This window comes from Chaetomium globosum, genomic scaffold (genome assembly GCF_000143365.1).
Source record: "Chaetomium globosum CBS 148.51 scaffold_4 genomic scaffold, whole genome shotgun sequence".
Lineage (NCBI taxonomy): Eukaryota > Fungi > Ascomycota > Sordariomycetes > Sordariales > Chaetomiaceae > Chaetomium > Chaetomium globosum.
The window spans coordinates 2,236,456-2,260,791 of NT_165979.1; the positions used below are offsets into that span (position 1 = coordinate 2,236,456).

The 24,336-nt window shown below is 57.6% G+C and overlaps 9 protein-coding genes across 9 annotated transcripts; 3 read left to right on the forward strand and 6 right to left on the reverse strand.

The window, feature by feature from the left end:
- Window positions 1-433: 433 nt before the first annotated feature.
- Window positions 434-5,644, reverse strand: CHGG_04449 (uncharacterized protein; the record flags this gene model as incomplete). The annotated part of the gene is made up of 3 exons (XM_001223662.1): window positions 434-3,337; window positions 3,437-4,609; window positions 4,661-5,644. The coding sequence occupies 3 exons, from the start codon at window positions 5,642-5,644 to the stop codon at window positions 434-436; spliced, it is 5,061 nt and encodes a 1,686-aa protein (XP_001223663.1).
- Window positions 5,645-6,467: 823 nt separating this feature from the next.
- CHGG_04450 (uncharacterized protein) lies at window positions 6,468-8,178 on the reverse strand (the record flags this gene model as incomplete). The annotated part of the gene is made up of 2 exons (XM_001223663.1): window positions 6,468-7,049; window positions 7,333-8,178. 2 exons carry the CDS (start codon window positions 8,176-8,178, stop codon window positions 6,468-6,470), a joined length of 1,428 nt encoding a protein of 475 aa, XP_001223664.1.
- A 762-nt stretch (window positions 8,179-8,940) lies between these two features.
- Window positions 8,941-9,507, reverse strand: CHGG_04451 (uncharacterized protein; the record flags this gene model as incomplete). Its single annotated transcript, XM_001223664.1, has 2 exons — window positions 8,941-9,399; window positions 9,469-9,507. 2 exons carry the CDS (start codon window positions 9,505-9,507, stop codon window positions 8,941-8,943), a joined length of 498 nt encoding a protein of 165 aa, XP_001223665.1.
- Window positions 9,508-10,149: 642 nt separating this feature from the next.
- Window positions 10,150-11,973, forward strand: CHGG_04452 (uncharacterized protein; the record flags this gene model as incomplete). Its single annotated transcript, XM_001223665.1, has 1 exon — window positions 10,150-11,973. One exon carries the CDS (start codon window positions 10,150-10,152, stop codon window positions 11,971-11,973), a length of 1,824 nt encoding a protein of 607 aa, XP_001223666.1.
- Window positions 11,974-12,430: 457 nt separating this feature from the next.
- Window positions 12,431-13,297, reverse strand: CHGG_04453 (uncharacterized protein; the record flags this gene model as incomplete). The annotated part of the gene is made up of 1 exon (XM_001223666.1): window positions 12,431-13,297. One exon carries the CDS (start codon window positions 13,295-13,297, stop codon window positions 12,431-12,433), a length of 867 nt encoding a protein of 288 aa, XP_001223667.1.
- An 820-nt stretch (window positions 13,298-14,117) lies between these two features.
- On the forward strand, window positions 14,118-17,119 carry CHGG_04454 (uncharacterized protein; the record flags this gene model as incomplete). The annotated part of the gene is made up of 3 exons (XM_001223667.1): window positions 14,118-15,460; window positions 15,940-16,099; window positions 16,160-17,119. The coding sequence occupies 3 exons, from the start codon at window positions 14,118-14,120 to the stop codon at window positions 17,117-17,119; spliced, it is 2,463 nt and encodes an 820-aa protein (XP_001223668.1).
- A 965-nt stretch (window positions 17,120-18,084) lies between these two features.
- On the forward strand, window positions 18,085-19,739 carry CHGG_04455 (uncharacterized protein; the record flags this gene model as incomplete). The annotated part of the gene is made up of 3 exons (XM_001223668.1): window positions 18,085-18,087; window positions 18,302-19,129; window positions 19,308-19,739. 3 exons carry the CDS (start codon window positions 18,085-18,087, stop codon window positions 19,737-19,739), a joined length of 1,263 nt encoding a protein of 420 aa, XP_001223669.1.
- Window positions 19,740-20,874: 1,135 nt separating this feature from the next.
- On the reverse strand, window positions 20,875-22,019 carry CHGG_04456 (uncharacterized protein; the record flags this gene model as incomplete). Its single annotated transcript, XM_001223669.1, has 2 exons — window positions 20,875-21,265; window positions 21,418-22,019. 2 exons carry the CDS (start codon window positions 22,017-22,019, stop codon window positions 20,875-20,877), a joined length of 993 nt encoding a protein of 330 aa, XP_001223670.1.
- Window positions 22,020-22,941: 922 nt separating this feature from the next.
- On the reverse strand, window positions 22,942-24,120 carry CHGG_04457 (uncharacterized protein; the record flags this gene model as incomplete). Its single annotated transcript, XM_001223670.1, has 1 exon — window positions 22,942-24,120. The coding sequence occupies one exon, from the start codon at window positions 24,118-24,120 to the stop codon at window positions 22,942-22,944; it is 1,179 nt and encodes a 392-aa protein (XP_001223671.1).
- Between the last annotated feature and the right edge of the window lie 216 nt (window positions 24,121-24,336).

Genomic DNA, 24,336 nt, shown 5'->3' on the forward strand with positions numbered 1-24,336 from the left:
ATTCTTGATGATTCCAGGTACTTCGAAGCTGTGATCCTTCTTTATTTTTTGTGGGGGTTGGAGGTATGTCTCATGCGGGGATGTAAGATGACGGGTAAGGGGAGGTGTTTGTGTGACGCGGCCCCTGGACTTAATCCATGGGAAAAGTTGGTTGGACGAGAAAAGCGAAACCGAAGGAAGGTAGCGATATACTCAGCATCAAGTCAATAAAATTGCTGGCGTCGCTTCGTTCGTCAGTCGCGCGGCCCTTCGCTACGCTACGGGGCGCTTCCTTCCTCTCTCCCGCTCCTGGCAATTTTCCTGTCCCTCTCCGGAGGACAATCGAGCTAATTTATTGTTATTAAGTACGGGAGAGACGAAGCGCCAATATCTGTCCGGAGTCTAATATTGTTCGGCCAAACTGCTTGCTATTTTCTACATGCTTAATTCGTAGTCACACATAACTCTCCGTATCGCTCGCTTCCACGTTGCTTGGTCGGTATAGCGGCTCTAGCAACCTAGCCTTCCAACGCCTCTCGTAATCCGCCAGCTTCCTCTGCATGGCAGCAGTCGGCGGGTCCCGGTTCACTCGGCTTCGGTCGAATGGTACGTCGAACATCACCCCGTCCAGCCTCGACGCCCGGGAGACGGCCACGTATGACAACCCGGAAGCGAACTCGCGCTCCGAGATGTCGCACACCACCTTGGGCAGCGTGATCCCCTGGGACTTGTGCACCGTGATAGCGTACGCGACCACTAGGGGGAACTGTGTGCGGCTGCACGTCTTGTTCTTCAGGGTGAAGTCTTGCCTCACCTGCAGGATCGGGACCACCAACCTGCCCTGCCCGTCCTGAAGCTCTACGTCTCTTGTGTAGTACGGCGGCCCCGTATACTTGTCGAGGGCCACCATGATGACCAACGGCGGATCCCGCAGGGGGTCCGCCCCTTCCGCCCAGCCGATATCGTGTACCGTGCCTTGGGCGCCGTTCACCAGGCCCACCGGGTTCCAGATATTCCTGGTCAACATCACTCTGGCGCCGATGCATACCGGGAAGCGGCTCGACAGGTTGCCGGCGTCTTTCGACTCGGCCTTACTTGCCCCGTCGCCTTGGTGGGTAGCCTCTACGTAGAGGGCCGGAGAGTTCAGGTCGACCATGTGGTCATGATTATAAGACCGCACCTTTTCTCTCGTCGGATAAATGCGTACGGCGTTCGCGAAACCGGCTTGTACTCTGGGTGAGAGATTGGACGCGCACCGGGAGACTAACAGCTCCCACCCCGTGACCGACACCCGAGCCTGTCTGAGCTCGACCAAGGCGTCGCGAAACCCGGCCTGGTCCGCCCCATGTTGCCGCTGGATTGTCTCCAAGAAAACCGAGTGCTCGAAGGCGCGGTAGGCATTGAGACCAGCAACCTCCATCTCCTTCATCAACCTGTCGTACTCGGCATAGATCGGCTTGTTCAGCACCGGCGGCAGCTGGAAGAAGTCTCCGATCAGAATGACGCTCAATCCGCCGAAAAAGAAGTCATTCTTCTCCGGAAAGATCTCGCGGAGCCGCCGATCGATCCAACCCAGAGTCTTGAGCCCCAGCATGCTCTTTTCGTCGATGACGAGGTAACGTACACCCGCAAAAACACGCTGTAGGTTCCCCAAAACAGTGGGTGTTTCGGTCAACGGGCGGTAGTTGCCATCGATAGGCAAGCGGAGGAGGGAGTGCAGCGTCTGGCCATTGATCTGGTTGCTCGCGACCCCGGTGGGTGCGGCACGGAGAATGGGCGATTTTCGGCCGGGGAGAGTTTGCTGGAGGTGAGACGACAGCATGTTGACCATGTACGACTTCCCAGTGCCTCCGCCGCCGTCAACATGCAACAGGATGGGCGGTACGTTATCCCGTTCTAGGTGGCCCATAATAGTGTCGTACACGATCCTCTGTTCCCGGTTGAGGGTATCCCGGGCCTTCAGAGGAATGTGTTCAACATCTCCCGCCATACTGGGGTGCTCGACTTTGAGAAGATCCCAGTATTTGCCGCTGTCGAACCGTTCATCGATATACCGGCCGACGTGGGGATGCCAGTCGTACCTGATGTCGATATCTCGCCTAGTCAGTAGGTCGATCTCCTCGTGTTCTGGTTGGAGCTCAGGCACCATGCGTGCGAGCTCCTGCCAGTCTTCGAGACTGATATCTTCCTGGAAGGGTACAGCCCGGAACTCGTCCTCGTCAGCCGCGGGTTCCGGCGCTTCCGCCTCTCCGTAGTGGTCATCCTCATGTTCATGGTGCTCCAAGCAGTGCTCGTATGCCGCCACGTAGCCTGAGAAACGGGTACCGTCGAGGGTTAGAAAGCCGCCGCATTCCCGATGAGGATGTGCCAGCATAAGCTTGACCCGGCAGAAGTCCTCGAACTGTACGTGCCCATGGACCGGCGTGTACCGCGGGAAGTAATACAACACCCTGGGCCGAGCGGGTGGGCGCCATTCCCTCCAGTTGCCCGGGTTTGGCGATTGGAAGTTCCACGTCTCCAGGAACCTGAAATACGACACCGCCTCCATGTCACTAGGCCGTTCCAGGTATTTCTCGTACGACGTCTTCTTCGTCTGGACAGCCTCATCCGCTTCGGAGAATTCTGCCAACCGGTTATGCCTGTCAGCCGGTCGGCAGTCGACGCTAATCACAACGCGGCTGTCCTGGTAGAGGGGTAGCTTGAGGAGGATGTGGCACGTCTCCTGTGCGGAGTAATCCCTCTCGCCGATTAACTTGTTCATCATCCTCGAAACAAACGACAGCATGGGGTTCCTGTCCGAGACGTGTGGCAATATGGCCCCGGCGATCTCGGCGTACGTGCTGGTCTTGGTCTCGGTCTTGCTGCAGTATTTGGCGGCGTAGTTGATCACCGCCTCGATCCCGGTGCACGGCGAGATGTCGGTGTTGGCCAGCCAGCAGAGCGTGATGAGCCGGTTATACTGGTTCATGTGGGAGTCGTTCCGTACCGCCTCAAACGACCACCACGTCTTGCCCGGCCTTCTAACCAAGCCGGCTTCCTCTCGATGCGGGCGGGGAAACAGAAACCGGCATTCCGGTTCGGGGCCCGGCTCGCCGTTCTTCTCTGCCAGTTCCGCCGCGCGTTTGTTGATGCGCAAACAGTAGGTGGACGAGCAATGATGCCGTTGGCACCGGTTGAGGACGCGATCCAGCCAGTCCCATGTTACTTCCGTCTGCAGTGCGTCGACGTTCAGTGGGTTGCCGCCATCACCTCCTTGTCCAATCCGATGGGGCTGGGGGTTTTCCGCCGAGATGTGGTAACCCCACAAACGCGCGAACCTCGCCCTCTCCTCATCTGTGCTGGTAGCCTGCTGCGGGCCCTCTTCAAACCAGTACAGCCCGTGGTTATGACTGCTGCCTCGTCCTTGCCATTCGTACCGACACTAAAAGTCTGAAAGGTTAAATTTTTTGGTTAACACCACGTCTCGGAATGCCTTGAACCGCGTGGTGAAGTACCACGCCGCGATATGGGGGTTCTCGCGAAGCAGGCGACCGGACAACGAGATCCGGGCCGGCTCGTCCAACACCTGCCACCGCTCGAATTCCGGCATGTGCCGGTAGAGGTCGTGCCAGTGCAGATCGGCTGGGCTCAACGTGATGAATACGCCGGGGACGCCCAGACAGTGCGCGAAAGATTCGCACTCCCTGCGCCGGCGGTACCAATAGGGTCTCGTACCCTGAATCGCCCCAGCAAAGCGGGAGATCTGGTTGAGGATTGCCTGAGCTTCAGGACGGTCGGGATTCTCCAGTGCCTGTTGTAACTCCGCCTTGGTTAGGACGGTAGACCGCTGCTTGTTGACGTAGAACCGGCTGTGCCCATAGGCCTGCTGCCGCATGAGGGTGTTCAATGCGATGTAACGGAAGGTATGATGGCGGGCAAAACGCCCGTCATGCCACTTCATCGCATGCGCCAAGTAATCCGAGTAGCTGATGGCGCGTTGCCTCGGCTGGTTGAAATCAGCAAGACCGCGTGGGTAGAGGCTGGGACATGCTAGCGACAGCAGAGCCTGCGACCGGTTGAACTCGCTGATCGGCGTGAATCTGATGGGAGGCATTGGAAGGTGGTGAGCGTCGCGCGGTTGCTGCTGCTGCATTGGAGGACGTTCTTGGTTCTCCGGGCCGTTGTTTTCGAGTCCGCCCTGCAGCAGGGCGAATTCCGAATCCTTGACCAGCACGTTGGGTACAGCTGCTTCATCGAACCCCAGCCCATCCTCGTTCTCCGGCCTGTCACCGTCGACTGGGCCCTGGTCGGGCTCTAGGTCTTCCCAGCTGCTCACTTCGTGGATGGTAAGTTGATCGAAGATGGACTCGTCTTCGGGTAGCTGGCTTAGATTTGATTCGCTAAGGAGAAAGCCTTTGTAGCCAGGATGGTTGCGTGACAGGAAACGGAGCCAGGTAGCCACCACTCGGCGGCGAATGCGAAATCGCTTGCGAAACTGTCGGTCCATCGCGGGATCGGCTTCAGAACCGCTCGGACGCAGAATCACGATATCCAAATCCTTGGGCAGCAATGGAAGTTCGTCATAGACCTTGCCTACGTCGCGAAGGAAATGAACAACATGGCCGCGATATTTGTACTGCTGGCCCCGGACCTGAAAGCCAAAAGTAAGAAGCAATGCCAACAAAGATAGAAAGGAACACACCGTAAACACGTTGACTGCAACGTGGACCCGCGAGATAACCATCTCTTCGGCGGGATGGAGGATGGGTAGAGAGTCTGGCATCTCTCCAAAGTCCAGGTGGTTCTCGGCGGAGTAAAGGAAAGGTTCGTCAGCCCGCTTCTTGTCATCCTTTTGGTGACAGCGTTTACAAACTCCATCCGCCTTTAGCTCAACATCAAACCAGCGTTCCTTACATCTGAAACAAAGGCGCATGTTTTCCTGCGCAAGGCGCTCGTTAAACTCATGCTTGATAGTAACATCGTTTTTGCAAAGCGGAGATCCCTGCAGATCGCCCGTGTATTTAGGAGGCGGTTCGTTGAAATCGCGGGGCGGGACCGGCGGCGGGTCATTGACCGGAATTTTGCGAGGACGGCCTACTGGTTGTCTCGGCTTTGGTGGGCGACCATGGCGAATTTGGCTGCGTAGGGGCGCTGGAGAAGGTTCTGGACGAGTGACACGGCGAGGACGGCCACGTGGGCGGCGAGGAGCAGCTGGATTGTGAAGGGGATGTATCCGTGGTCGGCCAGGCGGACGGCGAAGAGTCGGATCGGAAGGGGGCTGTTTTCGAGGCCGGCCTCGCTTCCCTCGCTGTTCGATAGGCTCTTCCGGTACAGGCCCTTCTGCTACTGCGATGCCTGGCTCGGAGCGGGAATTGCTCCGGTCATCATCGCTACTTTGGTCGTCTCCTTCGACATCCTCTCGGCCCTTAGATTGCCGACGAAGCAACTCGCTCAGTCGGGGTGTCTGACTCGGCTCCTCATCATTACGCCGCAATGACCGGTGATCTCTCTGGATGCGGGCAAGCTCTTGACGAGCAGCAGCGACGGTGACAGAGTCGCCCTCTACCACACCGCCGGCGTGATACCGCTCACTCATCACAGCATGGGTGAGGTTCTTGCGCTTGGGCGGGGCCGCCACCTCGTCCGACACGTCAGAAAGCCTTTTGTTGCCTACAATCTCACGCATTATGGCAACGGAAGTGGTCGATTGTTTCACCTGTGCGATCTGTATTAGCAACAAATCAAGTATGGTGGGAAGCTATGGTTACTCTGTCGGCCGCCTTCTTCCGGCAAGCAAGACATCTTTGTACTGTCTTCGAGGAATCACGCAGGTGAACAAACTGCATGGCAGGCTGCTTCTCTCTGCAGTGGGAACAAACCCTCATTTCTCCGTTGATCTCCATGCTGGATGGGAACATTGGATTGGGAGGTAAATAACAACTGTCGCGCGAGTGTCCCAAAACAGACATGGGCTGATCTTATCCCGCCAATTTACGCGTCCAAAACACGATAGCAGAAATAGTGGAGACCGCAGCCCTGTCGACCAATTGGCAGATCGTATGATTTTTCGAGAGTTTTCTTCTATTTAAATCACGTGACTTTACCATAATAATTCTTTTGGAGTTTGGCCGCAATATTGTCCTCCGGACAGGATTACAGCCCGTATACCAATTAACGCCTGTGCCACTATCCCAATGTACCCAAAACCATCCGTCGCTCAAACATGCAAAATACTGAGAAAGAAAGCGGCTAGGCGACTTGAAACGGTTGAGGCAAGTGATCGACAAATTCAATGATCCCGTACATTCCGGCGGTAGGCATTTGAGAGGGCTTCGGTCCAGGAAGGCCGAAGGAGATACCAGTGCAGCCTAGGATTGTCATTACTGGTATGCCACTGTTGGATGGTATCGGAGGCGGGTCGAGGGATGTCTTCTTTTTTTTTTCACACTCTGTCGTGGTGTAGTTGATCTAGTAAGAACCGGTTAGGTGATGTGTACGGTTGATCGGAATCAGGTGGTTTCTCGCACCGAGTGGCAGTACTGCAGGAAGTCTTTTCTAGCGGTCCACTGGGCCAGCACCAAAGCTTGCCGGGTATCGTGCATGGAAGAGAGTGCCGACCACAAGGCAACACAAGCGATGGCAAAGCCAGCGAGGCCGGCAAGCTTGGTAACGGCGCCCGCCAGCTTCTTCAACTGAACCCGAAGAAAAGAGTATATACCGAGCGCCTGGATGAAAAGCAGATTACGGAGTTCATTCAGATATGTTGAAGCTGACGAGACAAAACCCCCCCAGGTCCCGGTCCGACGTGTTGACTCAAACCCGCCAACGGGTTGAAAAAAGCGCGACTTTCCGGTATTTACCGAAGATGGGAGGCCACCGTCCTCCGCCATCTGTAACTTGGCAACCCGTATTGCCTCCGGCATTCGCACAGGGGTGTTCTCCATGCTTGTGCGGGAGATGGGTTGCCGAAATTCAGCAATGGGGAGGAAGGTTGGTTTCGGTGACGGTTGATCGTTTGATCGTTTGGTTGATGAGATATCCAGTGCAATGGTTCGGTTGTCATTGGAAGAGCCCATGATGCTTCGACCGCCCTAAATAAATATGCATGTGGCGGTGAGCTTTCGGATATGTCCGATGAAGAAGGGAGCGGCTGAGCGCTGCCTACAATAAAAGGCAGTGCGCGCAAGGCGGCTGAGACAAGGCGACGGCCATTTTTCAGCCCAGTATTTCGTGACAGGGTAACGAGCTTTTAGCTCCGACCAATGTCGGGCCATCATCTTACCATCCGAGGATCTATGTCCGTAACCCCGCGGTGAGATCTAGCCCGACACGGCGTGCTTTATATCATGATGAACCCTCATAAGGCACACCCACAACCTCGTAAAGCATCTTCACGAACTGCTCCGGCTGATGCGCGAACCGCCCCAAAAATAAACCATCTACCTCACCTCCCAGCTGGGCCCACAACCCCGGCCCTGCCGCACCGCCATACACAATCCTCGTCAACCCTTTTCTCGCCTTAACAACCTCACTCTCTCTAAGCCGTCTCACTACCCCCTTCACATGCGCCGCCGAAGCCGGCTCAGGCGCCCCAATCGCCCAAACGGGCTCATACGCCAACACAACCTCCGCCTCGGGATCCAACTCCCCCAACACCGCCGCCACCTGCCTGCCAACCTCCTCCGCGGCCGCACGCACCCCATCCCCATCCCCATCCCCATCTCCATCCCCTTCACCACCCCCACCCCGCTTCTCCCCCACACAAACAAGCGGCACCATCCCATTGCGCACCACCGCCCCCGCCTTGGCCGCGACGTCGCCATCCGTCTCCCCAAACAGCGCCCGCCGCTCCGCGTGGCCCAGCTCCACCATCCCACACCCGACCTCGTGCAGCACCGCGGGCGACACCTCCCCGGTGAAGGGGCCGAAATCGGCCGCCGCGCAGTCCTGCGCGCCGATCGTGATGGGTAGACCGGAGGGTGTGGTGGTGGTGGTGATGGCGGCGAGGACGGCGGGGAGGGAGATGAAGTCGGGGATGAGGAAGGCGTCGATGGAGGAGAGCACTTCCGCGGCTCGGGGTGTGGAGATCAGGTGGGTGAGGAGGGTGCGGGTGAAGGCGGTGGTGCGTGCGTGGGTGAAGTACATCTTGGTGGAGACGCCGAGGAGGGGGCGGTGGCCGGATAGGGGCCGGGTTGGGGTTGGGGTGTTGGCTGCCGCCATGGTTGTTGGGGGTTTTGTTGTTGGATTTGTGGTTTGGGGTTGGAATAAGCCGGATAGGGTGTTGTTGTTTTGTTTGAGTTTCTGTCAGGCAGTTGGTGAAATCCGGGGAAAGAGGGTTAGGGTATGTTGTCACGGGGTCATGAGGTTATGCCTCTAGTGCGTGGTGTGGTGATCTGACAGACATGGAATTTTACAAGTATGAAGGTGCATTTCATAAATGAATGGCCGGGACTGACGTTGTTCGTGACGTGCAAGTGCAACCCTAAAGGTGTGGCCGTATCACTTTGGCGCACGTTCCAGGTTTGCTGTCCCTGAGACCCCTGTTTCTCCTCGACCCACAGACCCACTCACCCCCAAATTCTTTTCCACAAATTCCACAACGAACCCCAATTCGCGGGGTTAACAAAACAGCAGGCGGTCGAGAACGGTCACACAAAGAACAAGTGGAGAAATAACTGGATCTTGCTCGCGGTCTCGACCATCTTTTTTAAAAAGCAAACCGGGGGAAATGGGGCCCAGAGCCCGAGAGTTCGGGTTGCCACTGCAATCCAACCTCGGGTTACCGTTTTGGGAAGCAACTTGTCAGCAGTCCTCACCCCCTCGCTTCCCCAACCACAACGCAAGAAGATCGAGGGAGAAAGCCCGTGACTTGACAAAACTTTCTTGAAAGTGAAAGATCTACAAAACGGAATCTAGCAGGACTGGGAAGTGAGCATGGTATGGCGTCACGAGACTTTTCCCCCTTTCGGCTTTCCTGAATCCTCAACATCCCTTCACCTCCTCATGCCCCGACAAGCCCCCCTCCCCCTCTTCATACTCGTGGATAGCCGCGACCTTGGCAGCACTGGGGCTGCTCTCGTCAAACACGTACCCCAACCACTCTTTGGCCAGCCGCCGAGCAAGTTCCAGCCCCACCACCCGTTCCCCCATGCACAGCACCTGCGCGTTGTTGCTCAGCACCGCCCTCTCCACCGAAAAGCTGTCATGTGCGGTGACAGCCCGGATACCCTTGATCTTGTTGGCCGAGATAGCCACGCCGAGGCCCGTCCCGCAGATCAGGAGCGCCCTGTCGCATTCCCCTGAAGCCACCAGTTTAGCGGCCTTCGCGGCGACGTGCGGGTAGGCCGTCTTGTCGTCGGCACCGACATCAATCACCGAGGCGACACGGTCGTCAGCGGCAAAGTCCGCCTTGATCTTGTTCTTGTAACCGACGCCGGCGTCCTAGAGAATGGGATGTGGTTAGCAGTGGTCGAGGGTGAGTTGAGGTTGAGCAGAACCAAGGGAACTCACATCGCAGCCGACAACGATACGCCACTTTGGTGAACTCATGTTTTGGACGACGTTGAATGATGAGACAAAACGGGCTTGGCTTGTAAACATGGGAGAGAACAAAATGCCATGGGTCGAGTTTAAATGGCATGGTGGAAGATTGGGCATTTATCCAAGGCGCCATTCTCTTCCAGGTATTCCGGCCAGCCCAATAATCGTCAGGGTGCTAGCCGGATATTCGTGAAAGACGGATCGAGACCAATATGCACTGCTCTCTCTCCGGTGCGACCATTGGCAAAGCCGGCCTCTGCTCTTTCCGGCAAGTGTTGTCACCATCGTTGCTTATAGGCCAGCGCATCACGGATTTGGGGGGTTTCCAGAATCTCAACGCTGATCTTGTTCCTTACCCAGCGCAGAGTGTGTCACGACTACTCAGCTGGACAACGTTCGGGACTGTTCCAACTGCCTCCCTCGTGACCTCCTACTTGTGATCCTTCTCCTTGGTGATCGTCCTCGACGATATCCTCCTCTCGTTTAACATTGCCTTCCCCCTCCCCCTCCACGAACCCGATCTCGGATCAACACGGACGCACACACCAACACCAACCAGCACACCGAACAAGCACATACACACACACACACTCCCTCTCTCACACACACACACACACCACACACACAAAACACACCGTCTTCTCTCTGGACATGTCCAACCGACATCTCTTCTCCACGCTCGACGGGCTCGTGCCCAAGGCCCTCCGCGGCATCGTCGCCAGCAACCCGCGGCTCAACCTCGACGAGACCAACCGCGTCGTCTTCGACCCGGCCTCGCCGCCCTCCCAGGTCAGCATCATCAGCGGCGGCGGCTCCGGCCATGAGCCAGCATGGTCGGGCTACGTGGGCACAAACATGCTCGCGGCGTCGGTGGCGGGCGACGTGTTCGCGTCGCCGAGCACCAAGCAGATCCTGGCCGCGGTCGAGGCCGTTCCCTCGGACAAGGGCACGCTGCTCGTCATCACCAACTACACGGGCGACTGCCTGCATTTTGGGCTCGCGGCCGAGAAGACCAAGGCCAAAGGCAAGGCCTGCCGCATGCTGATCTGCGGCGATGACGTCTCTATCGGCAAAAAGGGCGGGTCATTGGTCGGTCGGCGCGGCCTAGCCGGCCAGATTGGTGTGCTCAAGGTTCTCGGGGCAGCGGCTTCCCAGGGCGCGTCGCTTGACGAGCTCTACGACCTCGGGACCGCCATCAACGGCCAGATCGTCAGCATCGCTGCGACCCTGGATCATTGCCATGTCCCGGGCCGGACCGAGCACGGTACGTTGGAGGCTAACGAGGTGGAGATCGGGACAGGGCCGCACAACGAGCCGGGGTACAGGAAGCTCTCCCCCGCGCCCACCGCAGAAGGGCTGGTGAACGAGATTCTCAAGTACTGCCTGGACGAGACGGATCCCGAGCGAGGCTACGTCAACTTCAAGCCCGGGGACGAGACAGCGCTGCTCGTCAGCAACTTCGGCGGCATGTCGAACCTGGAGCTCGGCGGGCTGGTCGACGAGCTTCTCCAACAACTACTCAAGGACTGGAACATGCAGCCTGTCCGGGTGTACGCTGGCTGCCTGGAAACCTCGCTCAACGCGCCGGCCTTCTCCGTCTCCGTCATCAACCTCTCCGGCATCGCCTCCAACACCCCCTACTCCGTCGAACAAATCAAGGGCTTCTTCGACCTCAAAACCGACACCGCCTGGGAAGCCGTCGCCGGGAGCCAGAACGACCCGCGCCGCCGCCCGCGCGCCGAGCAACTCGTCCCGCCACCCCCGGAGGAAAAGAAAACCATCGACGACACGCGCGACCTGAAAGTCGACCCCGCGCTGCTGGAGCGCATGCTGCGAGGCGCGGCCGAGGCGCTCATCGCCGCGGAGCCGGACCTCACCAAGTGGGACACGGTCATGGGCGACGGCGACTGCGGGCTGACGCTCGAGACGGGCGCCAAGGCCCTCCTCGACGCCCTCAACACCCGGCACATCGCCGCGCGCGGGTCCGTCGTCGAGGTGCTCACCGAGCTCGAGGACATCCTCGAGGGCAAGATGGGCGGCACCCTGGGCGGCATCCTGGGCATCTTCTTCGTGTCGCTGCGCACCGCGGCGCAGGAGCACATCGCACAGCAACAACAACAACAACAACAACAACACCAACAAACAACAACAGAAGGCGGCGATGGTGCGGTGGCGGTCTGGGCCAAGGCGCTGACGCTGGCGGTGGGCCACCTGGCGCACTACACGCCGGCCAAGGTGGGCGACCGGACGGTGATGGACACCATCATCCCGTTCGCCGAGGCCATGCAGGCGACGCAGAGCTTTGCCGAGGGCGTGGCGGCCGCGGTGAGGGGCGCCGAGGGCACCAAGACGCTGAAGCCGAGACTGGGGCGCGCGACCTACGTGGGCGCGGGCGCCGAGGGCAAGGAGTTGCCCCCCGATCCCGGCGCGTGGGGGGCCATGGTGGTGATTCGGGGGCTGCATGCGTCGATGTAATCCATCCGGGTGAGCTGGGATGATGCATTGCATTGCAGGTGTAAGGTATGATTGGGAAGAGGTTTTTTTTTTTTTTTTTTTTTTTTTGTGACTGTTGTATTGTATTTTAGCCGGTAACCGCGTATAATTTTTAAATGGATCGTTGAGTTGGAAAGTTCTCGTCTAGAACGAGTCTCGATTTTGTGGATGTCTCCATTCCTTGAACTGATCCGGCCGAGTCGAGTTGATAGTTGCGTTGATTTGAAAAATGAAAAAAAAAAGGAAACAGTCATGCTAGTAAGAGCTATTACAAGTTATTTTTACCCAAATTCAGCTAACCTTGAACCAAGCTCGATTCTGTGTGGTCAACTCGGACGCGGTTTGAATTGTGAATTTTTGAATCCAGTCGTCTAACTGCAAAGAAGATGCCCATCTATAACTAGTCCATCCATAACTAACTAATACATCCAACTCAACTTCAAGCTTTCCCGGCGCTCCCAAGCCAGACAGCGTACTGCTCGATCGCCTTCTGCATGGCGTCAGTGCCCGCCTCAATAACACGGGTCAGCGGCTTCCCCTTCATCTCGTCCTGCACCCTCGCATAGTGGTTGTTCATGCCCTTGTTGATGTTGATCTTGGTCACGCCGCCAGCCATGCACTTGTGGAAGATCTCCTGGTCGAAGGGGTCCGCGCCGTGCAGCACCAGCCGCACCCGCTCCCCGACCCTCTCGTTGATCGCCTGCAGCCGCTCATACTCCAGCTGGATCCCCCGCGGGCCATACTCGCCGTGCACATTCCCAAACGCCGGCGCAAGCATGTCAATCCCGGTATTCACAAACTCCTCGGCCTCCTCGGGCGTCGTCAACAACCCCTCGAGATCCGCCGTCTCGGCCACACCATCCTCGCCACCCTCAATACGGCCAGGCTCGGCCTCGGCGGCGATGCCGCGGGCGTGGCAGTACTGGACCAGCTCGGCGGTCAGGCGCAGGTTCTCCTCCTTGTCGTAGTGGCTCATGTCGCACATGATGCTGTCGAAGCCGTCCTCGATGTCGGCGGCGCGGCGCACCAGCTCGGGCGTCTGGCAGTGGTCCAGGTGCAGCGACACGGGCACCGACGCCGAGTGCGCCGCCTCGGCCGCCGCCTTGACCAGCGCGTCGCCCGCGTACTCGATCGCCCAGGGGAACAGCAGCACCATCGCTGGCGACTTGGCCGCTTCGGCCGCCCGGACTGTGGCGATGATGGACTCGATGTTGTAGCAGCACATGGCCGGCACCGCGTAGCCTCCCGCCTTGGCGGCGTTGAGGATCGCCATGGTGCGGTTCTGGGCAAAGGGTGGGCGGACCATTGTGACGGTGGTGGTGATGGTAGGGGTTGATTTGTTGGGGGTTGTGGTTGTGGTGGTGGTGGGTGCTTGTGACTGAGTGCAGTGATTTTGGTGTTGTTGGCCTTGACTGGGGATAGTGATGGTGAGTAACAGAGTTCGTGTTGATGGTCACGGTGCAGTAAAGGTCAACCAACCGCAATGACAGGTGACAGCGCGTGGCTAAGATTTTCCGATTCGCCGCTGATTGCAACGCTCAGTTAATACCTCAGATGCAAGCAAGATTCATCAGACATTGTTCAAGGCCGGCATTCTTGTCACTGAGGTCAAAAGGTGGCCCTCGGGTTGCCCAATCCGGGTTCGTCCAATTCGCGCGCCAAGCTGGGCGGCGGCATGCTCATGCGAGAGACTTTAGCCGGAATACGGGAGTGCCACCGAGGGGTCTCGGCGGGATGGCGGGGTGTTCAAGTAACGTCATCATTGGCCGCTGTCTGGAGAGGGGCATCGCCAACTCGAGCCGCGATGGAATTTGCGAAGCGGGGAGGATTGACATTCAAGGATCGAGAGCCCGCTTTTGACTTCACCCGGCCGGCCGCCGGCTTCGGCATTAACTGTGGCGAGGTGAGCTTCTGCGGGTTGACCTGCTGCCGGCTGGCCTTGGCCATGCATTCGTCCGGTCTGTCTTGGTCCCCTTGGATAGACCTCGACAACTCGTGTGAATCAAGAGCAGGACAGAATATTGTTTCGTGTTGTCAGGGGCTCGCATTTTTCCACAGCAATCTCACTCACGATCACTCCGACTCATCACTACCGCCCCGAGAAGCCCACCCACACTTACACAACAATGGCCGACTCCAAACCCCCCGTCGCCTTCATCGGCCTCGGCGCCATGGGCTTCGGCATGGCGACACACCTCGTCAAGCAGGGCTACGCGGTGACCGGCTTCGACGTGTGGGCGCCGACCCTCGAGCGCTTCGCGGCCGCCGGCGGACTCACAGCCACGACCCCGGCCTCGGCCGTGGCCGACAAACCGTTCTGCGTGTGCATGGTCGCCACGGCGCAGCAGGCGCAGGCGGTACTCCTGGACGGGCCCGACGCCGCCGTGTCAGCGCTGCCCCAGGGCGCCGCACTCCTCCTCTGCTCCACCGTTCCCTGCGAGTACGTGCAGTCGCTGGGCGAGCAGCTGCGCGCCGTCGGCCGCGGCGACATCCTGCTGGTCGACAGCCCCGTGTCGGGCGGGGCGGCGCGCGCCGCCGACGGCACGCTGTCCATCATGGCGGGCATGTCCGACGCCGCGCTGGAGAAGGCCCGTCCGCTGCTGGCCGAGATGGCCGACCCGGCAAAGTTGTACATTGTACAGGGCGGCGTGGGCGCGGGGAGCAACATGAAGATGGTGCATCAGGTGCTGGCCGCGTGCCAGATCCTTGCCGCGAGCGAGGCGATGGGTTTTGCGGAGCGCCTGGGGTTGGACCTGGCCAAGGCGCAGCAGGCGGTGCTGCAGTCGGGGGCGTGGAACTGGATGTTTGAACACCGCACCCCGAGGATGCTGACGCAATTCCAGCCCATTGCGAGCGCCGTGAATATCATTGTCAAGGACACCAAGATCATCACCGCCGAGGCGCAGAGGGGTGGGTTCCGGGTGCCCATGACCGGGAGGGCCGAGGAGGGCTACCAGCAGGCGGTTGACAAGGGATACGGGCAGGATGACGACAGCAGCCTGTTGCGGTTGTACACCGAGGCGGACAGAAATGGGGCGGCGGAGAGCTCAGCCAAGACAGAGGAGGAGAAGCTGGCGTTGGTGGTTGACCTCCTCAAGGCCATCAACCTCTGCGCCGCTGGAGAGTCTCTCGCGTTTGCTAGCTTCGTGGGCTTGGATCTCGAGCAGGTGCTTGACCTCTGCGTTAACGCAGCGGGGTCGAGCATTATGTTGAAGCAGTATGGCCCCGGGTTGATCCAGGCGCTTCGTGCAGGCGCTGAGTCCAAGCTCTGGACAGCCACTGAGGACGAAGTGAGTCTTGACGAGGTCGCGAAGAAGCTCCAAGCGGCAGTGGACGAGGCTGGGCGGGTAAAGGTGCCAGTATTATTGGGGGCGAGGGCGTTGGAGGTCTTTGGCGAAGCATCGCAATCTGCAACATCTAACCTTTCGATCAAGGCGGTGGTGAATGTTTGGGCGAGCCCATCCTCGCAGTAGGCGGCATGTATTTGTTTTTATTTAGGTATTTTATTTTTAAAAAGGGAATAAACTATTCTTCTCGGGGTAAAGGCCAAAAAGATCGTCTGTTGAGTTCGAAAAGGCAAACTTTAGTTTCTCCTTCGATCTTGTTATTGCGATGGTGTTGCAAATAGGTATTTGAGAGAGAGCGTGACAGCCTCTCTTCAAGCCGCGGTGTATTACCACACAATTCGATGTTGCCGTTGGGCGTGCCAAGTTGCCCCCCATATCCCCCCACGTGCTCACGCGTCTCACACATCGCGGATCATGTTCCCAGGGACACGGGAACCCGCGGCAGGACGCATTCCAATTTAGTTTCCCCCGCCGAAACGAAGGCGATCGATCGATCTCCCACTCACCATATCTTAGCATAACTTTAAGTGGTTGCCAACTTGTGTTAAATCTCACCAGGTTATCCCATCCCTTTTGTTGCTTGCACTCAAGGTTAAATTAGGTATTTCTCCGGAATCATCAACGCGGTGCTTTCCGAATACCCCGAATACCCCACGGTCAAACACAACCCCCACTCCAACAACCGACCGTGCTTCCACAACTGCGACGTCAAGATGGAAGACGCGATGCGCCCTCATTTCTTTACTCACGGGTTGCCCGATGTAAGTTCCTAGGATTACATTACTTGCAGCCGTAGATGGGTCGCTAATATTGCCCGACAGTCAGACCCCGAGGAGCAAAAAAACTGCCATTGGTGCCAAATTCGGGGGTTTGCCACTCACAAAACCATCCCGATAACCATGGTCAACGAGGAGGATGACGAGGTCCTTAACCCTAACTTCCGGTTCCTCGACCACTCAGTCATTGCCGATGACGTCCCCGTGGCCGAAGACTCCTTCCGCGCAGGCTGCAACTGCGCCCGCGACGAAGATTGCACGTACAACACATGCCAGTGTCTGGATGAAATGGCCCCGGATAGCGACGAGGATGAATACGATCCATCGACCACTCGGTCACGCAGGAAACGCTTTGCCTACCATGCGAGTGGGCCCAAGGCAGGCTTATTGAGGAGTAGGATCCTCATGAGCCGCGAGCCCATCTACGAGTGCCACAAGGGGTGCAACTGCTCGCTGGACTGCCCCAATAGGGTGGTAGAGCGGGGCAGAACGGTACCGCTCCAGATTTTCCGGACCGAGGATCGAGGTTGGGGCGTCAGGTGCCCTGTCAACATCAGAGAAGGCCAATTCGTCGACCGGTACCTGGGCGAGATCATTACCAGTGAAGAGGCCGACAGGCGGCGAGCAGATGCGACCATCTCCCGACGGAAGGACGTATACCTCTTTGCGCTGGACAAATTTTCAGACCCAGATTCACTCGATCCGTTGCTGGCCGCAGCGCCGCTCGAGGTGGACGGCGAGTGGAGGAGCGGGCCAACCCGTTTCATCAATCATAGTTGCCAGCCCAATATGCGCATCTTTGCACGGGTTGGCGACCACGCGGACAAACATATCCACGATTTAGCCCTGTTTGCGATTCGGGATATCCCCGAGGGAGAAGAGCTGACCTTCGACTACGTCGATGGGTTGGAGGAAATGGATTCCGATGCGCATGATCCGTCAAAAATTAAGGATATGACGCCCTGCAAGTGCGGGACCAAGCGTTGTCGAGGGTTCTTGTGGTAATGGCGGCAGGGATGGTACGTTGGAGAAATGCGTGGGTTGCCCATAATTACATGACATGACGAGTTGGTTACCACTGCTCGGCTGGACCAAAATAGAACGGAGTGTGTTTGTGTCTTGAATGCATGTGAGGAAGCACAAGTAGTGTCCATGTCCACGGGGAGTGATAGCCACCCATTGCTTCGTACATGGTTAGCTTGAGAAGAATTTGGTTCTACCAAAGAGCTATTTGCGGATGGCGCCGTCGTGACGAAAGCTCAAAATAATTTCCTATTTTCTCTTAGCGGTATTGCCCCCATTCTGACCTGTCTTGGCGGCCCCGATTCAGTGCCTCCCCGGACTTCCTATGCTCCCTAAAGATATCCAAGGCCTAAATATGGCTGCCAGAAATTAGGTATGGTCTCCTCATGAGCTCTCAAAGATGATATACACAGTAAACGATATTCAACGTGGCTCGTCTGGCCAGCCGCGGTTCTTTTTTGGCCCGGTTCACCCAAGGAGGTCTGGTATCATCGCCGATCGGCCAGGATTGGATTAAGTAGACCCACAGAGGCCCGGGCTGTCAGGCCAAGCGTGCCAAGATAGGCCTAGCGGAGACCGAGCGGGTCACGAACCCACTGGCCACAGACCCGCCAGTGGGGTTCCTGCGCAACACAGCTCCAAAGTGACAAACATGATTCCTTCTCCCACACACTCACTCGCTCAGCTCTTATCGCTAGGGCCGGTAACGCTACATCCAAGAACCACCACAATCTCAGCGCTGAGTGGTGTGTTGGACGGATACTCAAGTTTCAAGACACAAGCCCAGTGGCGACGTGAGTAACGAAGGACGCTCCGATACTAAGCTTCTCCAAAAATCCACCGGACCTGCTACCGCCATGAACTAGTTATTCAAGCGGCTGGATCGAGCTGCCAAACGTGTGCGAAATCGACGAGCACGATACCGGCATCTTGGTAGATCGGACACGATGGTATGATACGTTCCCTATCTTTTTTTAGGGTTTCTCATTGCTGTTTTTAAGACTACCTACCTACCCCTCAAGCTGGAATTTGGTGTCGCCTCTGCAATGGCGATCGGTCTTTCCCCAGTTCCCTTCTCAACCTTCTTCGCCCCTCGCCTCTCCCGGCTAACGTCACAGCTGGCCGCCGACTCTACATAGTACGCACCATGCTGACTCTCTCTAGGGTTGCTGTCTTTCCCGAGACGGCGGTCCTAACTCGCCATATCCAGGTGGCGCCGCCACTGGCTCCGGTCGAGCCATCAACGAGGCTACCCAAACAGCCGGCGCATCCAGCTCGCAAACTGGAATCGACGAATCTCTCCCGTCGAGCTCTCAACGCCGTCGGAGGCAATCCCACCAACCGCTGAACCAGCACATCAACAAACCCCTGCGACGGCACAAATGGGCCAGCCGCGACCGGCAATGGACCGAGGCGGCCCTACGGAGGGAGAGGATTGAGTTCTTCGACACGCGGGTTACCGGCAGAGAGGAGATATGGCAAACTCTGCGTGCGGCTCTTGAGGTGCTTTGGGCTGCGGACGAGGCGGCGCGGAACAGCCAGCACCAGCGAGTGAGCGAGGATGGAGGCCCAAGCGAAGAGGACCCGGTTGTAGCTCTGGCGACCGCGCAAAGCATCATCGATGCAGCCGACATTACGCTTCCTACCGGGGATTTGTACAACGGCGCATACGATGCGTTTGGGAATTATTACCAGCTGCCGCACCAGGTCGTGGCAGATCCCTCCAATCTGCTATGGAGCCCCAATTCGACCGAGGGACTGGGTGACGCTAAAACCGACTTGGCAGCCGGCGAGGAGACAGAGCGAGAATATGGCGACGATGATGACGAAGTTGAGCGACGGCGGGAGGAGAAAGGCAAGGCTGTTGTGGATATCAGACATCAAATCACTATCAGGGCAAGACTCAGTGACGGGTCTCGGGATGTTAGCGTTGTGGTAAACGAGGGAGATACCGTCCGGCGTATTGCCCGGGCTATTGCAGAGAAGGCCAAGGTAAGGCCCCCTCCCCCCACCTAAAAAATGATCTTGTTAACAATGCGCCTCCAAGCTCCAATCCGACAAAAAGATACGCATCGCCTACATGGGGAAGATCCTTCAGGATGGTTCTCCCCTCACGGCCCAGGGCTGGAAGCAAGGCCATGTCATCAACGCCTTGGTGTTTAGCCGCTAGAACCGCTGGTCACCATTGCTGGACGACCAGCCTCTTGAATCCTTCTTAGCAATCGAAGAGGCCGACTCCTTTCACGTCGGCGGCTCAGCCAGCTCCAGTTCAACGGAATCTACACCCCTCTTATCCGAGCCCCGCACCAGGAGACGGGACCGGCTGGCTTCGGCCCTGCGAAATCTTGGGCTTGTCGCCGCCCCCGGCTTCCGCTATGGGATCCTCGACGGGGATATGCATGGCTCCCTCCCGCGGGAGGAGACCAAAGAAAACCGTTTCTCGCGGTTCGTTACCACCTTCGAAACACGCCGTGCTTCCAGGCTACATCGCGGCTACCGGCAGCAGATGGGTGATCGACAGCAACAAACGGACCATCAAGACCACGACTCGGTCGCTTACAATGCCCGCGTTGCTTGGTTAATCGCAGCCATGGTCATCTGACCATTCTACCACCCTGCAGGGACACACAGGCACCGAGACTTGAGCCGGCGGGCACCAAGATTCGGTCACCACCGAGTTTTCACCAAGCCTTATTAACGCTTCACAATCAGGGACATTTTACTTCCCGCTAGCTATTTCATTGAAGCTTGATTGACCTCATAGGGGCAGCGAACCATTTCACTGAATACCTACGCCCTTTACATATACTCTGCCCTGTCTTCTTCCACTAATTTAACATGCCCCGTTCTACCGGCGTTATAGTTGTGTCACAGGACGTTGGCGATGGATGGCATGTTATTGCTTTGCACCAGTTTATCCCTTTTCTTTTGCCCCCGCTCTGCGTTGGAGTCGCAGTCTGAACCGAGAGCGTTGTGGCTCAGTTATGCCGCTTAGGGCGCTACCTGCCTCGAACTGCACGCCCGTTACGCGCTGTTCTCGTTGAAACGAAAACACCCGATGGGAACAGGGATGGGTACTACTCGCTGGTTCATAGGCAAAGGAGGCGATCTGGAACGCCATCCAAATAGATAGAAAACCCGGCTTTCAGTTTTGAGTTGCTTTCCTGCTTCCATAAGAAACTCCCCGTCCGACCCAAACCAAGGAATGGCACTCATCAACGGTATCGTCCTGCTTCATCCCCCATCCCCCATCCCCCATCCCCCTATTTACATCCCTGGCATTTCCAAGAACCCCCGACGCCCCTCGCGCCCCAACTGCCCGAAAAACAACTGCAAATAAACTGTCAAATAATACAAATCTATGATTAAAACTTCTCCCACCCAAAAACATATTCTATATCCTGCGTTTCTTCCCGTCTCCTCCTCTCCCATGCGCCATTGAACAAGTGCCTCACCAAGGCATCCTCGGGGAAATGGACCCGTCGCTGGTGCTCTGGGAGTGCGGCCTGGCCCATACCAAAGCCGTCGATGCTCAGCACGAGGATGTCGCCGATCAGCTTCGGCTCCTCCATATAGGACAGGTCCTTGGTGTCCGAGAGCGACAGGGTCGTTATTCCTGCAGCTGCGCAAAAACCACGTCGGTGAAGGGCTCGCCGGGCCCGTCGAGTTCATCACCTCGAAGCTGGTCCAACTGTGCCCCAACTTCCCGATCGGCACCCCGTGCGCCGGCCACCAAGTCATCCAACGACGCGAGGAATCCGGTCCACCATCTTCCCAAAACACGGGGGTGGCCGGGGGCTCGCGGCAATCGTCCACTGGCAGAACTGGACCCAGTGCGAGATGTCAGTCCCACCCGGGCCCGTTCGCGGGTCGGTCGAACTCGATGCCCACCACCAACGAGCGGCCCTGTTCGCGGTACTTTTTCGGGGCACCCACTCGTCGATGGGCCGCAGCGCCACCGTGTCGGTGTCGGTGTACACGCCGCCCTCGGCCGCCAGGATCAGGTACCGCAGCAGGTCCGACTTCATCCCCACGTTGGGCATCTGCTCGTACGCCTCCACCAGCCGCGAGTTGCTGCCGAAGTGCTTGCGCACGAACTCGTCGCCGCCTTTTTGGCCCACTAGCGTGCTGTGATGGGGGGGAGGTGGGTGGTCAGGTTGGGTTTACTTCTTTTTTTGTGTGTGTTTGCGTGTGTCTGATGTGTATCGGGGACCCCGCGGCGCGCGCGGTTGTGGTGGTGGGGGGGGAGGGATTACGGAAAAAGGCAAGAGCATGCTTACTATGTGTAGTCGGGGTTCTTGGCCAGCCAGCTGGGCGTCTCGACGAGGATCTTAGGATCCGCCACGAAGTTCTGCTTGGACTTACTTCCGCTTTTTGGCAGCAAGATCTGCCAGATCTTGGTCGGGATGCCGGGCTGGACCTGCACGGCAGGGGCCTGCGTTTCTGTCTGCGTCTCTGTCTGCGTCTGCGTCTGCGTCGACTGCACCAAGCCGCTGCCCGTCTGCGTCTGCGTCTCCGTCTCCGTTTCCGTCTTCGTTTCCGTCTGCGTCTGCGTCTCCGTTTGCGCCTGCGTCCCGGGCGCCACGGGTATCTGCGTCTGCACGGGGGTGTGCCCGCCGTTCGCGCCGTTCCCGCCGTGGCTCACCCCGTCCGCGCCGGTCACGCCGCTGTTATGCGCCGGCGGCAGGGCGTCCTTGGGACGCGGCACGTAGGAGCCAAAGTCTATACCGGTCGCAAACCCGCCGTAGATAAAGGTCGCGGCGGCGAGCATCACCACGGCAATGGCGATGATGCCGTAGAACCTCTGGCGGCGGCGCGAGGCATAATGCAGAAACTGCGCCGGCCAAGAGGAGCTCGCGGCTACCTCACTTTGTTGGGCCATGACGGAGGCAAAAATGAGCTATCCGCGACGAGGTTGATGCGGTGGGTTGACATCGAGAAGCGAGATGTTATTTTGGGAGGATGGGTGGGTGGGTGGAGAAAGGGGGTCCCAAGATATGAAATTAAGCTTTGGAGAAGGTGACGAAGCTGGAGTGGGGGCTGAATGGGAATCCACTGGCTGGTCCGCTAACGGGCCTGCAATCAATACGAGATCCTGCTCCTTGTTCTGGAAACGGTTAGGATTCGCGGCCCCAGAAACACCGACACAACGAGGAGCCAGCTACAAGGGGTGGGTCTCTGGCGTAAGTGCTGGGGGCTGACTGTCTCAGTCAGACGATCTAACTCCTTTGAGTTCTGATGGCCGGTTCGTTGATTTGCTTGCTGAATCAAGAGGCTACCTAACCTGACCACCTAACCCACTCCGTCCTCCACAAACGCGTCTCTCGGCCTGGGAGTTGGGAACGGTTTGCCCCATCTGACAGAAATATTCGCCTCGGGTCACGCAACAATCTGATGAAGATACGAGGAGTCACCGACGAATACAAGGCTTTCCTGTTGGACCGAACGTTGGCACGCCACAGAAGCTCGGCTCACAGGATCTGCGGAGTGGGGAAAGGTCAGCGTGGGAAATGAGCGGAATGTGTTTGTATGTACTACCTGGCTATGTACGGTACTATGTAGTAGTTCGTTGGTTTGACGTTGGCCCTTTGGGGGCTAGAAGGAGGCTCTAATTTTCCAACATCATTGGCAGTGCGGATTTGATACTTGATTACAGTGCGACATGCTACGAGATGAAACTCAACAAACTCAGGTCACAGCGTCAAATTTTTCAAGAAGGCATGGTGATATCAAGTCATGCTATATCTGTGTGTAAACTCCAGTGTCGTGATTCTAACTCATGCACAGGCGTTACTAACTCCAGGTTATCTCCTAATCTCACGCCTCGTGCTACCAGACCCCTGGGTATGATGCGTGTATAGTGATTTTGGTCTCCAATCATTTCTTCCACCGCGGATGTTGTGGGTAGCGCCGAAGACAGAAAAGTCCTCGGTGGAGCGCACAAATGCCATTTCAGTCATTTTGGACGTAAAGTAATCCCTGAAAACGCGGTCAATGGGTTTGACGATGGACTCATGGTTGCTGGTTAGCGGCGCGCGAACGCTGTGGTTGATTTCGGGATCCCGTGGGACACCGGCGGCGCGGCACTGGTCCAGAAATAGTTTTGTGATGAGGCCAAGCACACGTTGAGGTATATCGGACTTGACCGTTTTGATGTCGAGAAGGATGTTGGCATAGGCGACATAATCATTCCCGGGCACCCCGGCATGAAACCCCCAGCAGGCCACGGTGGCATCCTCGTCCTGTCCGACCTCCTTCGTCACGGCATCCTGAAGCCCCGACACGATGCGCATTCCAAGAAGTACCGGGTCGACGCAAAACTGCGGGTTGATGCTGCCTTCGCAAGGGCCGTCAATGACCCTGATGCGCATTGTGTCAGCGGCGAGTATCGGGCCAGATCGTATCGCTACTGTGCCGGCGCGTGCCGGCACCACATGCTGGCTTAGCATGATATCTGGCACGGGAACCAAGTCGTAGAAGCCGTCGTCTAGCATAGCCTTCGCCCCTGACAATTCTTCCTCCTCAGGTTGGAAAACCACCAACAGGGTACCTTTCCACCGGTGGGCGGCAGAGTTCAGCAGATCGGCAGCGGCCAACAGAGCAGCCATGTTCATGTCATGGCCACAGGCATGCATGGTGGGACGCTCGTTTCCGTATCGGTCCACCATCCGCCGCTCACTGCGGTAGGGAACGCTTGTCTGCTCCAGAATCGGTAATGCATCGAGCTCGGCCCGCGTCAAGATGGTTTTTCCTACGCCATTCTGAAATACCCCCACAACGCCGTGACCGCCGATGCCAGAATGGACTTTGAAACCAAGACGGGTCAGATGTGCGGCCACTTTCTCAGCCGTTTCCTTCTCCATTGCCGCAACTTCAGGATGCCGGTGTACATCACGATAGAAGTCGGCATATTGGGTGAGATTGGGTCGGTGGCCTTCCACCACGTCCCGAAGAAGGGCGATCTCCGGCAAGTTGGCCGTCATGTTGTCGGAAACGCTGACCAGGGGTATCTCAGGCTGCTCACTGGGCAGAACTATGACAGCTCATGTTAGTTAACACATTTCCTTGTAGTATGGCATGGCCTACATTGAGTAAATGCGAGAGCGAAAATTGCAAAGTCAGATAGCGTCTTAAATGCAAACCTCCGGCCACCGGAAGCGGGCAAATAAAAGCGCATTTCTACAACAGGGCAGCGGGGG